We start from the raw sequence: 14,457 nt of genomic DNA, 5'->3' as shown, positions 1-14,457 counted from the left end.
GTTATATTTCAGCATCTAAAATAATGAAAAATGTGTTAATATTGGAATGTGCATGAAAAATGAAGAATATTTCATTTTTCCCTGCACAGTCAGAGCAATTATCTACTAAACGAAGCCCATTAAATATGAATCTCATTTAATTTCAACCAGTTGATGGAAATGTTGGAAGATTAGGATGGGATCGGTTTAAAAATGGGTGAGATGTTCAGCAGATGCTCGTTTCCATGCTGTATCTCTCGATGACAATCATATAAAAAAAACTGTTTGAAATTATGGCTTAAAATATGCATAACTACTCAACAGATAATGTATGCAAGATAAATTTATTAGTAGTAAATGTAACATTTATGCAAATACCTTTAAAAAATATTCCACAAAAGAACTAATTCTTGTTTATGAGTAGTTTCCCTCAGAAAGTTTTTTTTTTTTTTAAACATTTTATCTTAACAGAAGTTATATTACATGTTAGTCCATCAAAATATCACACAAGCTAACTTTTATTTTTAAGTACAAATATTGTACACATTGATAAGGACACCAATTCCAGAATGTCCAGTTAATGAAGATACATTTCTAGAACTTATCGTGAAAGTAACATCAGAAACCAACCAAAACCCATATTTGCCCTTCATCTGAAGAGTTCCAAGTTTGACAAAAGTTTAAAGAGTTGTCCCATCCCCTTTATCTATTGGTCTAAGCTTTGTTGCATTAAATACATTTTGAACATTTACACTGCACTAACAAAGAGTTTGAAAACACATTGATGTATGCACATATAATTTTTTAAGTTATGCATCAAACTGAGAAGATGATCGATTGGAGCCTGTTTCTGCAGTGCTGTTGGTTAATGCATTCACGATGGTGAATGAGCTCACCAAGATCAGGCATTGATTTGTGGGTGGCACAATGATGCAGTGCTAGTACTGCCGGCCTGTAGCTCCAGTGGCCCAGCTTTAATCCCGATTTCCAGCATTGTGTGCAATTTTCACATTTGTCCTGTAAACAGGTGGATTTTGAATAGATGGATTTCACACAGTTACCTCCCACATCTCAGGGACCTGCTGGTCAGTATTTTCATTAATTGGTTGTAGAAATATAATTTGTGTTGAAGGTGGGTGGTGGGGGCATCAGGATTGAATTGGGGGGCACAAGAGAGAATAGGTTGCAGGGAAGTAAACTGGGGAAATGGATCAAATACGAATGTATCGCAGAGCCAACGTTGTTTTTGGTTATTGTAAACATAAAAATGAGAGGTTACCTATCAAAAGGCCATCCAATCCGTTGATTCATTACATCACATTCCCAGCCAGAAAATTGGTTTCATGTTTCTCAACAGACTTTAATACCCTAATCCAATAGCTCAGATTGGCTCCAAACACATATCAAATTGCTGCAGCTTTTGTTTGCTCAGTTAATAATCTTAAGATACCAATGAAAATAAATCTTTATCAGATCAACATTCTTTCTCCAGCCAAAACAGAGATGAAAAATTATTAAACTCTTGCCTGTTCGCAGAATGCTACTAGTATAATTGTCCATTTGTTTATTCGCACTGCACACCAAATAACCTATTATCAGAAGCACTCCTGTATATTAAAGTGTTATATAGTACTATCTCTTTCATCATCATTTCTGCCTGGAGAATTATGTGCAATGACAATAGCATTAACCTAACTTGAATTTAACCTTCAAACCATTCAAATGTTTTCACAAATCTCAGTACGAAGAAAAATAATTATGAATATATCAATGAATTAAAAATAAATTAATTTGATATTGTATTTTATTTGTTACCCATTCATTCAGCTTTTTAGAAAGAGATTGGATTAGTTTCCTTAAGCTTGTCATTAACTTTTCTTTATTTTTCTATATTTACACATACACAAGTGTGCATTATAAAAGAGACAAAATCCAAAGCAATAACAGTTTCAAACAAATGGAATATTCTCTTTTTACTTGGATGAATGCAGCTCTGCCAACTCTTAGGAAGTCTAATATCATCCAGGGCAAAGTTTATTAATCGACTGGTACCCAATCAACCACCCTATGCATTCATTGCCGCTGCCACTGGCTCACTAAGGATGCAGTGTGCACCATCTATGTAATGCACTGCAGTTACTCATTCGGCCACTATGACAGCTCCCAAACCCTTCTACTGAGAACAAAGGCAGCAGGCACAAGGGAACACCATTGACTGCAGGATTCCCTCCAGATTGTACCCCATGCTGCATTTGAAACACCGACCCTTCATTGTCACACAGTCTAAATTCTGGATCTCCTTACCCCAAAATGCTATGGACATCCCTTGACACGAGGGACTGCAGTAATGCAAGTCCCACCATCTTCTCAGCGGTAACTAGAGATTAACGATAAATGCTGTCCTTGCCAACCATGCTTAGATCCCAAATAAAAATTGTTTCTCCCTGAGAGAGGTCAAACTAGTTTCTTATTTAACACACGTTCTGAAAGGCAAGGATATTTCTCAACTTATCATAACCCATCTTCTACGTTGTAAGATCAGGTTAATTAGTTCTCAACCTACTCCAGTATTCCATATATCTCTCCTTGTCTTGATATTAAACTATAAAAGGCAGTATTTAAAAATCACTTGGACAGGTACATGAAGAGGAAAGGTTTAGAGGGATATAGGCCAAATGCGAGCAAATAGAACTGGCTTAGATGGGGCATTGCGGTTGGAATGGATGAGATTCCGTATAATTGTCTGATGTAATCTGATGATGGATGAAATCGGACTACATTTCTCTTTGGATGTACTTCTTTGCTTCTTGGCACTTTCTCAGCACAATTCTTGACTGCTTTCCCATTCTCCTTTTTTCCAACAATCAAAAAGATATAACTAAATAGCACAATACCCCCTGAAACACCCATTGATACAACCTAATGACGACCGTACCGCTCTATTTGTGAGACATGTCACCAAAAAGAAAAGATAATTGCCTTCTTCTGCCTCTTCTGGTCCCAACATTTCTTCCCACAAATTTATGGAAGAGCTAAAAGTAGTTGACTACATTAATCCCAGGCTTCCAGTGGCAACTAACTTCCCTTTTACATGAAAATATACATTTTCTATTTTTATATAAACCCGTGCCAATTTTTGAACTTTACCAATTAGGTTCCGGGCTGCAAAGAATGTTCAGTAGAGTATTAGGTGCATGAAATATTATGCAGATACTACTGGAAGCCAAGACATGATAACAATCAACAGCAGTATTAAAAATACGACATCCCACATAAAGCGTCTAATGTTGTACATGGATAATTTCCGCCCGTGACCACGGGCTTTGAACCACTCCACTATTTCTTTCAAGCTATGTTCTTGAGGATTGTACCCCAGATCTTTTCTAGCCTTCTGTATGCTGAAATAATGCGTGACGCCGGTTTTATAGACTTCCGTTCGGGTCAGAAATGGTTGAAAATTGTAAATGCGGCCGACAAAACAGTGAACTATTTCAGTTAGGAAAGCAAAGTAATAGATGAGTGAGAGTGGCAATCTAATTGTGGGGTACTTGTAGCCAAGGCCTTCAACCAGTGGTTTGAAAAATTCAAAGTTGTTGACTGGTTTGCCGTCAGAGATGAAATAAGCTTGGCCTGCTGCTATGTAATCTTTTCGTCCTGTTAAAGCTTCTGATGCCAGTACTTGTGCAGAAACAAGGTTGTCAACGTGGACGAACTCCACCAGGCAATCTGCGGCCCCATATACAAACTTGAATAGGCCATTCTCCACGTAATTAACGATCCTTGGAAGGTGTCTCTGCTCACCTGGTCCATAGATACCTGCTGGCCGCAGGGCACATGTCCGTAAAACACCAGAGCCTTTCTTGTGCATTGTGCAATTTGCGTGCAGCACCTTCATCTCAGCTAAAGATTTAGTCCTTGAGTAGTGATCTGGGTGAAGATGCAGAGGAAGATATGGCAGCGATTCATCTCCATTTTTAATTACTTGGCCCCCAAACACAACATTGTACGTACTTGTGTAAAGAAGTCTTGGTATTCCATTCCTCAGACATGCTTTGATAACATTATCAGTTCCTTTTAGATTAACATCCTCTATCAGCTTTATATTTAGCTGCTCCCTACCAGACATGCCATAAGAAGCTAAATGGAAAACACAGTCTACATTCCTGAATGCAGTCTCCACCTCCAGGTAGTTGCAGATATCTCCTTTTATAAAGCTTACTGTATCAGGCATTTCCACCAAAGGACCGTGGATGTCAAACAGAATCACCTTTAGGCCCATCTTCTGCAGGGTGCAGCCAAGTCTAAAATGTAAAAGATAAAAGGCAGCTTAAATTTTTTTTGCTAACAATAGTTCATTGTTACATTAGATAATTAACATTGGATAGAACAGATTCTAATAAAGGTTCACCACTGATATTCTGGCACCCTTGGGTCTAGAGCCTTGCCACATTATCCGTTTCGCCAGACCAACAGGGGTCACGTAATAATGGTACAATAAAGCTCTGACCCACTAATTATACCCCTCCCATGTCTCAAAAGCACTCAAAAGCTAGAAACTTAAATAAAACAAATATTAAATGTAAATTAATTTTATGGCTAAAATTGCATTTCTTGCCCCAGTCAACGAGCTGCCCTTAGAAGATCCGACGAGGGCCGAATCGGCAGCTGTCCAAGGGGCCAAGGCACCATCTTCTTAAAAAGTTACTACTAACTTCACTTTCAAACAGTACTTTAAGTATTTCTCCATTAAGTAATTACAATTTAATTCACATGTACCATGAAGGACCTTACCTACATCCTAGATAACCTCCCCCACCAGTTATCAGCATAGTTTTGGATGCTGTGATCTTTTCTGATGTCTCCATTTCTTTAGATTAGACGTACAAACGTATAGTGCGCTGTTGAAAATAAAATATAAATATGACACCTCTGAAGATTAAAATAATTTACAATATTACATACTGATGAAGAAAGCAACTTACCGACAAGTTGGCTTTTGGATTCATTGCACGGAAGTGGGGGAGAGATTGGTGGTCATTAAGAATTTTTTATCTGGACTTTGCCCTTTCCAAATTCAGTTTATCAGCTCCGGAGGATTTCTAACAACAAGCAACGAAACATCATCATCATCATCATCAGTCTAACAGTAAGTTATATTTAAGAGTTCTTACAAACAACAAACCAGAACCGAAGAGGAAAGTAAAACACATTTTAAAAATAACTTTTTAAACATTTCATAGAAAACAAAATAATATTTGGATATACAAAAGATAGAAGTAGAAATACAAGGATTCTTCTTTGTACAATTAATTTAATTGCATACAAATGGAAAATTGACTTATTTAATACCGTAAATAAAAACATGTCCTGTGTGTGCCCATTATCTTCATTCAGTGCCATGCATCTTGTGATAAGGAGCTGGCAATGACAATTCTCAGCTTCAGCACTTACTGTATCACTAATCATAACACTATATTCAATCCAGGGTTCACAATCTTCCAATATCCCCCGATATCACTGGTCTTCAGGTATGGTAGTGATATCAGGATCCTGCTGTAAAACATATTCACTTAAAACTTCTGAATGGCGAAAAATACTTATTTTAAAAACATACTTTGAATTCTTCTGTTTAACTGTAAGAATAGCAAACATGGAAGAATAGTAATCTTATTTTTTTGGTAATGCTGTAATTAAATGTCTATTCCAGTTTCAACAGAAATTATCATTGTTAGATCAGAAATGGTTAGAGTACATTGACATACAGGTTGGAAACAAATCAATGGTAGGTAAACTTGTGGATGTGACAAAACAGGCAGGAATGTCACTTGGGAGGAGGTTTTGTTTACAGAGATCTGGCAAAAGAGGTACAATGTGGGAAAATGTTAAATTACAGTAAACCCTTGTTATTAAAGATGACTTTATAACGAATTTTGGTTGCAGCAGGCTATCTCTTTAAAAACAGGCTGCTAGTTATACTGCGGAGACTTGAAATCGACATGGTATTGGCATTGAAATTGACAAGCAATCGCTTCCATCAACACTGAACTCTATTAAACAATATATTTTGTATTTTGTATTTTTAGCTTGCAGTAACAAATATACATTTTTATCTGCTAAAAAGAACTTTGTATTTGATAACGTTATTTCGCAGAGTGAAGTTAGATTATAGAGTCTAACAGCGTGGAAACAGGCCCTTTGGCCAAACGTCCATATTGGACAACATGTCCCACCTGCCTGTGTTTGGCTCATATCCCTCTAAACGTGTCCTATCCATGATTCTTAAAAGTTGAGTCCTAGCCTCACCCTCGTAAATCTTCTCTGCACTCTTTCCAGCTTGCACAAAACTGAACACAATCCTCTCTATACAGCCTCACTAACGTCTTATGCAACTGCAATATGTCCTACCAACTTCTATACTCAATGCTCTGACTGATGGCCAATATGCAAAAAGCCTTTTTGACCACCTCTTCAACCCATGATGCCATTTTCAACAAATGATTTACATGCACTCCTATCCTCTGCTCTACAATTCCCCAGAGGCATACGGTTCACTCTGTGTAGGTTCTGCCCATGTTAATGCTCCCAAAATGCATCACCTCACATTTCTCAGTATTAAATTCAATCAATCAATCAGTTCAATCAACCATTCCTCCACCCACTGTCCAATAGGGAGGTTTCACGGCAGTCGGGTCACGACCCATTACCCGTACTGTTGCTACGCTACTCCAAATGGATTACACGCGATGAACTGCAGGTAGGCACTTACCATTGTTTCCAGCGTAGCGGGCCCGTTAAAACCCGCTGAAATTGTCAATTTTTGCGCTGTAAATAATTATGGAAATCGGGATAAGTGTGAGAGACGTTTAGCCTACTTCAGAATTCCAAAAGTGATGAGAAATGACGGTAGATAGAAACGAGAGCTGAAGGGGACAACAACAGCCTATAAGTGCATAGCGAACATTGGCCGTTTGCTCACTGCATTTCATCAAGTAAGGCATTATTTGTGTTTTTTCTTGATTCCTTTGGCATCTAAAAAGTTTCAGAAGTGATAAATCTGGCTGTAATTTTTTTTAATCGCCCATGGTTCTCGTGGGTTTTTACATACAAAATGAAAACGCATCTGAAGAAAAATTTACAGCCAGATTTATCACTTCTGAGAATTTTTAGATACCAAAGGAATCAAGAAAAAACACAAATAATGCCTTACTTGACGAAATGCAGTGAGCAAACGCGATAATTCCCAATATTTTCAATGTTTACCAAGCACTTTAGCTGCTGTAGTCCCTTCAGTTCTCGCTTCTCTAAACCTTCATTTCGCTTCACTTTTGGAATTCTGAAGTTGGGTACATGTCTCTCACACTTACCCCGACTCCCACAAATTTTTTCAGCGCAAAAATTCAACATTTTGGCGGTTTTTAACAGGTAGGAAAGTACGCGTTTCTAGCATTAATAACATATACCGGAAGTGACGGATGTCTTCCAGTTGGATTTAGCGGCTCCGTGCGTTGAGCCCTATGACCCAGTGACCTACCATGCAACCCCCCCTATACTGAGAGTCAAGGGGGAGAGACAGACTAGTCTCAGTCTGAAGAAGGGTCTCGACCCCAAAACGTCACCCATTCCTTCTCTCCAGAGATGCTGCCTGTCCCGTTGAGTTACTCCAGAATTTTGTGTCTATGTTCCTACACACAACAAATGACTTCAGGAAGGTGGACCCCATAATGGCCCATTGTTGGCTGGGGAAGGTGTGATGACAAAAGGGATACCTGGAAGCCGCAGAAGGCTGTGGAGGCCAATGGATATTTTTATGGCAGAGATAGATAGAATTCTTGATTAGTACGGATGTCAGGGGTTATGAGGAGAAGGCAGGAGAATGGGGTTAGGAGGGAGAGCCAAAATTGAATGGCGGAGCAGACTTGATGGGCCAAATGGCCGAATTCTGCTCCTATCACTTATGACTTTAAGCGCTGTGTTGCAAGCTTCCCATGGGAAATATGAGCCGTGTTGTTCCTCCACTTTACATGTGGCCTCATTCTTGCTGCTCTTGCATCCCAATTCCATGCACCTCTCCCACATCATGGCTCCACATCTCCCTCCTCGCCTGGTCCCATCAACCGCCTGCCAGCCCCTGCTCCCCCTCTCACCTTTATACTTGCTCCCTCGCCTCCACATGCGGTCCTGGTAGAGGGTTTCGCCCCAAAAGTCCAGTCATGTCCCTCTGTCCTCTATAAACGCCGCCTGTCCCTCTCCTTCAGCTCCAGTACTCAGCGCCGCGCCTCAAACTTCCGACCCACTTGCTACCATCAACCTGCCTCTCACCCGACTAAAACCGCCGGCCACCTTGTACAGTGATTCAAAAATGATTCATTTGCGATTTGGCCCAATTGAATATTTCGTCTTAGTACATAAATGTTGGCGGACGGAGCGTGTGTGATTGGTGGGGCCTGGATCAAAGATGGAGCTGGCGCCGGTGCTGGTGCTGCCCTAATCCAAGATGGCGAAGGGTCAATTGATGCTGCCTTGATAGAAGGTGAGGGGGTGAGGTGGGTTGCGACGCCCTCATCAAAGATGGCGCATGGACAACTGATTGAAGGCGGGGTGAGGACGGTGACCTGGCGCTGCCCTCATCAAAGATGGCGCGGAACGGCGCGGCGCAACGCAACGCAATGCGAGCTGCCTTGATCAAATATGGCGGCGGCGGTGTGATTGGCTCAGCGCGGGCGAAGAGTGGAGAGGAGCAGAATGGCGGGTAAAATAAAGGCCGCCGAATGTACCGCGGTACTCGCTGACTTTGCTGCTATTAATGATGTTCTTGGTGGGTATGGTTTTATTACCGGCCATGATAATGGACCATTTATCACATTATTATCCGAGGTTTAATGCGCCTTGTCGTTATCACCCTCCACTTCATTGCCAGCGGTCTGGGCACTGTATGTAGCAATGTTACAAAATTTTGAGATTTAAAAAATCAAGTCTGCAATTTATCCCATCAGATAAAGCATAACAATAAGTTTAATTTGACACCAAATTCACTTTCATATCTCAAGTATTAAAAAAGTTATGACCATTTTCATACTCGGAAATTAGCATCTTGTTCCCTATTGATTTTCAATGGACATTACAAAAAAGCTGTGATCTTGGATAGTCAAAAGCCGATTTATTAAGGAAAGATTAACATTTTTAAATAGCCTAAGTGTCCAAAGATTATTCACAAATAATTCACAATATAACATGATTTTTATATCTAATTTACATTAATTTATAGGCCAAATGGAAGGAATTTAGTGTTCAATTGCTGTAAATAAATGCCCATTTAAATCGGCTTTCTAGTGGGTTCATGTGAACGCGCTGGTTTAGAACGTTGACATAGCGCTGGATTAGTGCCCTCAAACGCCGAGAAAAATACTGCGGGATATAAAAAGCCCAAAATGAACTACTCGCTATAGATAACTTGATATATAGGGTTATATATATGCCCCATTTAATGTAAAAATAAGGTACATACCTTTAATTGTTTGCTTTATAAAACCCTGGGGCTGCGAGAGGTTGCGGAATGAAACTAATTTTAAAACTATTAGAACTATATTATCGAGGCCTATAAAACTAATAATACCTTTTGCGACCGGGTGTTGCAGCGATTTTTCGTTAATGATTTACTAGGCTGAACATGTGCGATTAGTACAGCCTAGTAAAAATCGCGTTTTAAACCCGCCCCCTCCAAACAGCGCCAAAATCGCGGCCATGGCTGAGAGCAGATTCCCAATGACGATTCAGGTAGGTTTTGTAATATACCTACTGTGTGGGTGGGTGGTCACTGTTAAATGTTGTCTTTTGGTAGCAATGTTACACAGGGCTGCTGTGAGATTCAAAAATCACAAATGCTCTTGAGACAAATTCAGACAAAGAAGTGTTTTTATTAATTTCATATTCTGCAGAATAGGTGCCTCTCCTCTGATGTCCCCTAGAGGCACAAAGAAAATGGAGATGCTTTCTATCTTTATACTTTTCTTCACTATGGTCACTACCTCATGTCTCCCCATCGAGTTTCGTCCAATCATAACATAAAGCCCACATTCCCACGAGAAAGTCCAGGAATGTCTCGGACCATCTCCTGATGTCAAAGACTCCCAAGGCCTTCTGCTGAAGTTTCTATCTGTTTGCTACTTTTTATCTAGAATTTCTCTCTGTTCTGTATATTGTTACTTTATTCTACCAGCAGTCTGGCTTCTGCTGATAAGCTAATTTCTTTCTAAGTTATATTTTTCAGAGTTCTAGTATAATTCAACCATCCCTATAAACCCTTTTCTCACAGCTGCCAACATTGGGTGAGAGTTGGAGTGAGAAATTGCGAGAGACCAAGCCCGAGGGAGCATAGCGACAGGGGGTGTGTGGGGGTGGGGGGAGAGGAGGAGGGTGTCCCCCTCCCATTGGTACGGAACATTTGCATTTTTCAGCTTGAAATTGGTGCATACTGTAGCGAGTAATATGGTGCATACTGTAGCGAGTCTTTTAACTTACACTTGAATGCAATATATATGCTTTAAATTGAATTGGAGCGTTTTTGAAAAGGGGGAGGCTGTGCGATCACTGATCACTGGCCTTGGGGGTACCCGGTGAGGGAGTGGAGCAACCGAGTGGGGAGAGGGTGTGCAAGAAGGGGGTCCCCCCTCCCAGGGTAGGAACCTTTTGAAATTTGATGTATTAAAATCATGTTTTAGTGCACTGTAGAAGTGTGATTTCAATGTTTTTTGTATGAAGTATTTTTAAGAGGTAACTTTTTAAGGGGTAACTTTATCCACACAAAGGGTGATGGGTGTATGGAACAAGCTGCCAGAGGAGGTAGTTGAGGCAGGGACCATCCCAACATTTAAGAAAAAGATAGACTGATACATGGATAGGACAGGTTTGGAGGTATGGACCAAAAGCAGGTGGCGTAGCTGGGACATGTTGGCGGGTGTGGGCAAGTTGCACTGAAGGGCCTGTTTTCGCACAATCACTCTGACTACATTATACCTCCACCATGCATGAATGCTTCAAAATCGTGATCGAGTTTTATTGCCATATACTCAAGCATAGAAACATAGAAAATAGGTGCAGGAATAGGCCATCGGCCCTTCGAGCCAGCACTGCCATTCAATATGATCTTGGCTATTCATCTAAAATCAGTACCTCTTTCCTGTTTTTTCCCCATATCCCTTGATGTCGTTAGCCCCAAGAAACTCTCTCTTGAAAACATCCAGTGAATTGGCCTGCACTGCCTTCTGTGGCGGAGAATTCCACAGATTCACAACTCTCTGTGTGAAGAAAGTTTGTTCTCATCTCAGTCCTAACTGGCCCCTCCTTTATTCTTAAACTGTGACCCATGGTTCTGAACGCCCCCATCCATTGCCGGAGCTGCAGTGAGCGACACACCAGCCCGGCAAACACTCGCCAGCCCCGTTCCTGTCCGCGCCGCTGCTTCTGCTTCCAACACCCGCGGCCCATGCAGTTGATATGAGTTTTGAAATTTTCGTTGATCACAGAATTTCTCACAACAGAGCGAGAGGAAATTTGTGATCAGCGTGAGAATTTGGTGAAATGCATGATTCTCACGCTCAATGCATGGGAGTTGACAGCCCTGCCTCTCTATCCCCCTCACCCTCTCCCCCCCTCTCTCTCCCCCTCTCTCCCGCCCCTCCCACTCGCTCTCTCCCCCTCTCTCTCCCCCTCTCTCTCTCCCTCTCTCTCTCTCTCTCTCTCTCTCTCTCTCTCTCTCTCTCTCTCTCTCTCTCTCTCTCTCTCTCTCTCTCTCGCTCTCTCGCTTCTCTCCCCTCTCTCTCCCTCCCACCTCACTCTCCCCCTCTCTCTCTCTCTCTCTCTCTCTCTCTCCTTCTCCCCTCTCTCCCTTCTATTTCGCCTAACTCTCTCTCCCCCTCTCTTTCCCCTCTCTCTCTGCCCCCCCCCCGCTCCCCCCCCCCCCCCTCCCCTTAGTTGATGAAATTCAGTGAGCAAACGGCCAATGTTTGCTAAGCGCTCTGGCTGTTGTTGTCCTTCAGCTCTCGCTTCTATCTAACGTCATTTCTCCTCACTTTAGGAATTCTGATGTAGGCTAAATGTCTCACACGCTTATCCCGATTTCCATAATTATTTACAATGCAAAAATTGACAATTTCAGCGGGTTTTAACGGGCCCGCTATGCTGGAAACAATGGTAAGTGCCTACCTGCTGTTCATCGCATGTACTCCATTTGGAGTAGCATGGCAACAGTACGGTTCCTGGGTCGTGACCTGACTGCCGTGAAACCTCCCTATAGGTGCAGAATTCGGCCATTCGGCCCATCAAGTCTACGATGCCATTCATTCATGGCTGATCTATCTTTCCCTCTCAACCCCATTCTCCTGCCTTCTCCCAATAATTTGTGACGCCCTAACAGATCAAAAATATGTCAATCTCCACCTTAAAAAAATATTCATTGACTTGGCATCCACAGCCATCTGTGGCAATGAATTCCACTCGTGTTACCTTGTGCCCTTTAACCTGGAAATTTACTTTTCCTTAATTAAACTGATTATCCACATTTTATTTTTGTTGAGAATTAGACGTTCATATCTTGTGTAGTATATATCAGAGGCATTTTTCCTTGACATCTGAAACCAGTTGTGCGTATTTTCTTATTCTAGGATCTGTGCTCAAAAAATTAAATGATTCCCAGAGAGTTGTGAAGAAGTCCATTCAGTGTCAAGAATTGCTTAATCAGGTACAGTACATTGATATAAAAAGGTGGTAACTTTTAGTCTCTATGACATCCTTGAATTTAATAGAATTATCTTTCTACTGTGCCCTTAGTTGGTCCTAAGCTCTTCAGGAGATTTATCTCCTTAAACATATCTGCCTCTTTCTCCTTAATCTTTAAAAGTACCTCTGCCTTAATTGCAGTCTGACTTGATGTCAAATCTTATTTGTAAACTGCTGCACAAGAGCATTATCAATGTAGCAGAAAGGCACAACCTGTAGAGCTGCTGCCTGACAGTGGCAGAGACCAGGGTTCAATCCTGATCTCGGATGCTATCTGTGTGGAGTTTGCACGTTCTCCCTGTAACCTCACAGGTTTCCTCTGGGTGCTCCGGTTTCCTCCCACATCCCAAAGACGCCTCTGTGAATTGTCCCTAGTGTGTAGAGAGTGGATTAGAAAATGTGATAACAGAACTAGTGTGAACAGGTTAGTGTGGACTTGGTGGGCCATTTCCATGCTGTACCTCTAAACTAAATTAAAACTTTTATTTCTTTAAGGCTTCACAGATGTTGGTGTCTATGACATTCCTCTTGTGGGGAAACACAAAAGTAGTGTACTATTTCAGCCCCCGAAGCCCTGCAGTATTCCATCACCACATAAGTGTGGTCAGTTGATATTGTTTAGGTTCTGTCAGTGAGATGATCTGCTGGAAATTATGTGGGTCCGTGTTCTTTACCTTAATGCTAATCTGAAAAAGTCTTTGATATGCGATTTCAATGATAGATTCTCGCACTTTAATTTCTGAAAGCCATGACATTAAGTCAGTGGCAGAAGCCCATACTCGTGGCCGATCTCCTAAAAATGTTCCCAATTCTTTCATGTGCTTTCCCCAGTAGGAATATGAGGGAGAAGTCGACTGTTTTGCGTCTCAGCTCGTCGCAATGATAAGGCCTTCAGCAACTCAATATGGGATGGGGGGGGGGGGGGGGGGGGGCTTGACAATGAGTTAAGAAGGTTGGGTGCCAATATAATCCAAACCAGATTTTTCTAAGGTATTATTTGTATCTCTTTAAATTGTTTTCAATAAACCACTGAAATACAACCACCGAAATACCCATGCATAGATTACTATTAATTAAGTAAGAATTACTTACTTCAAGTAAGTAAGAATTAAGTAAGAATTAATCCGGGACATATGACAATAAAACCCGGTTGACTCTTGAAATATTTAATATTAACTGAGAAGAACTAAGGAAAGCAGTAATTCTTCAATGAAGAATCTGCCCTGGCACCAAATTTAAATATAGTTGCTTGATTGGATTCACAAGCACAGGTGATGGGTAACTGCCACAGCTTCACACCATGATGCTTAACTTTTGGGATTTCACTGTCAGTGAGAGTCAGACAAATGATCATGAACAGCCACCCTCAACTTGTGGACTTCCGCAATCACAAAAGAAACTTCAAGGCTGCATCTGTCCTCTGAGAATGTTGTAACTTTGTCAGCACCAACACGTGGCAACACTTGTGTACTGCCTAGGTTGCGTGCAAAACAAAGCTTTTCACGATACCTAGGTACCCACGGTACATGTGACCAAAAAGTATTGTTCATTCACTCAATTTCCAACACACTGGTTTTTAGTTTATGTTTCCAGCATCTGCATTGTTTTAAGATTTGCATCCTCCTTTTGTACCTGTGCTTACAACCTCCTTCAGAATCTGGTATGTTTCATTAAGATTTATTTTGTTTATTTTCTCCTTTTTGT

General features: G+C 41.1%; 1 protein-coding gene across 4 annotated transcripts; it reads right to left on the bottom strand.

Annotated features, from left to right (window-relative positions):
* Positions 1 to 308: 308 nt before the first annotated feature.
* sdr42e1 (short chain dehydrogenase/reductase family 42E, member 1) lies at positions 309 to 8,462 on the bottom strand. Of its 4 annotated transcripts, none has more exons than XM_055648941.1 (5): positions 8,124 to 8,462; positions 5,329 to 5,532; positions 4,962 to 5,078; positions 4,771 to 4,877; positions 309 to 4,280 (listed from the first exon to the last, which is right to left on the bottom strand). In XM_055648941.1, exons 4-5 carry the CDS (start codon positions 4,842 to 4,844, stop codon positions 3,182 to 3,184), a joined length of 1,173 nt encoding a protein of 390 aa, XP_055504916.1. In that variant the 5' UTR covers positions 4,845 to 4,877; positions 4,962 to 5,078; positions 5,329 to 5,532; positions 8,124 to 8,462; the 3' UTR covers positions 309 to 3,181. The 4 variants fall into 4 exon arrangements, with proteins under 4 accessions (XP_055504916.1, XP_055504914.1, XP_055504915.1 ...); XM_055648939.1 differs by having other exon boundaries at positions 5,431 to 5,532; XM_055648940.1 differs by having other exon boundaries at positions 5,431 to 5,529.
* Positions 8,463 to 14,457: the final 5,995 nt, after the last annotated feature.

This window comes from Leucoraja erinacea, chromosome 17, assembly GCF_028641065.1.
Source record: "Leucoraja erinacea ecotype New England chromosome 17, Leri_hhj_1, whole genome shotgun sequence".
NCBI classification, from domain to species: Eukaryota; Metazoa; Chordata; class Chondrichthyes; order Rajiformes; family Rajidae; genus Leucoraja; species Leucoraja erinaceus.
The sequence above is the reverse complement of the archived record's forward strand: the minus strand, read 5'-3'. Positions and strand labels throughout refer to the sequence as shown.

What these genes read in the sequence shown, in the direction of transcription:
- sdr42e1 (XM_055648941.1), bottom strand. Translation starts at nt 4,844, where the DNA reads ATGGAGACATCAGAAAAGATCACAGCATCCAAAACTATGCTGATAACT. An exon ending in GGAGGTTATCTAGGATGTAG is followed by an intron (nt 4,281 to 4,770) that starts GTAAGGTCCTTC and finishes TTTACATTTTAG; the next exon opens with ACTTGGCTGCACCCTGCAGA.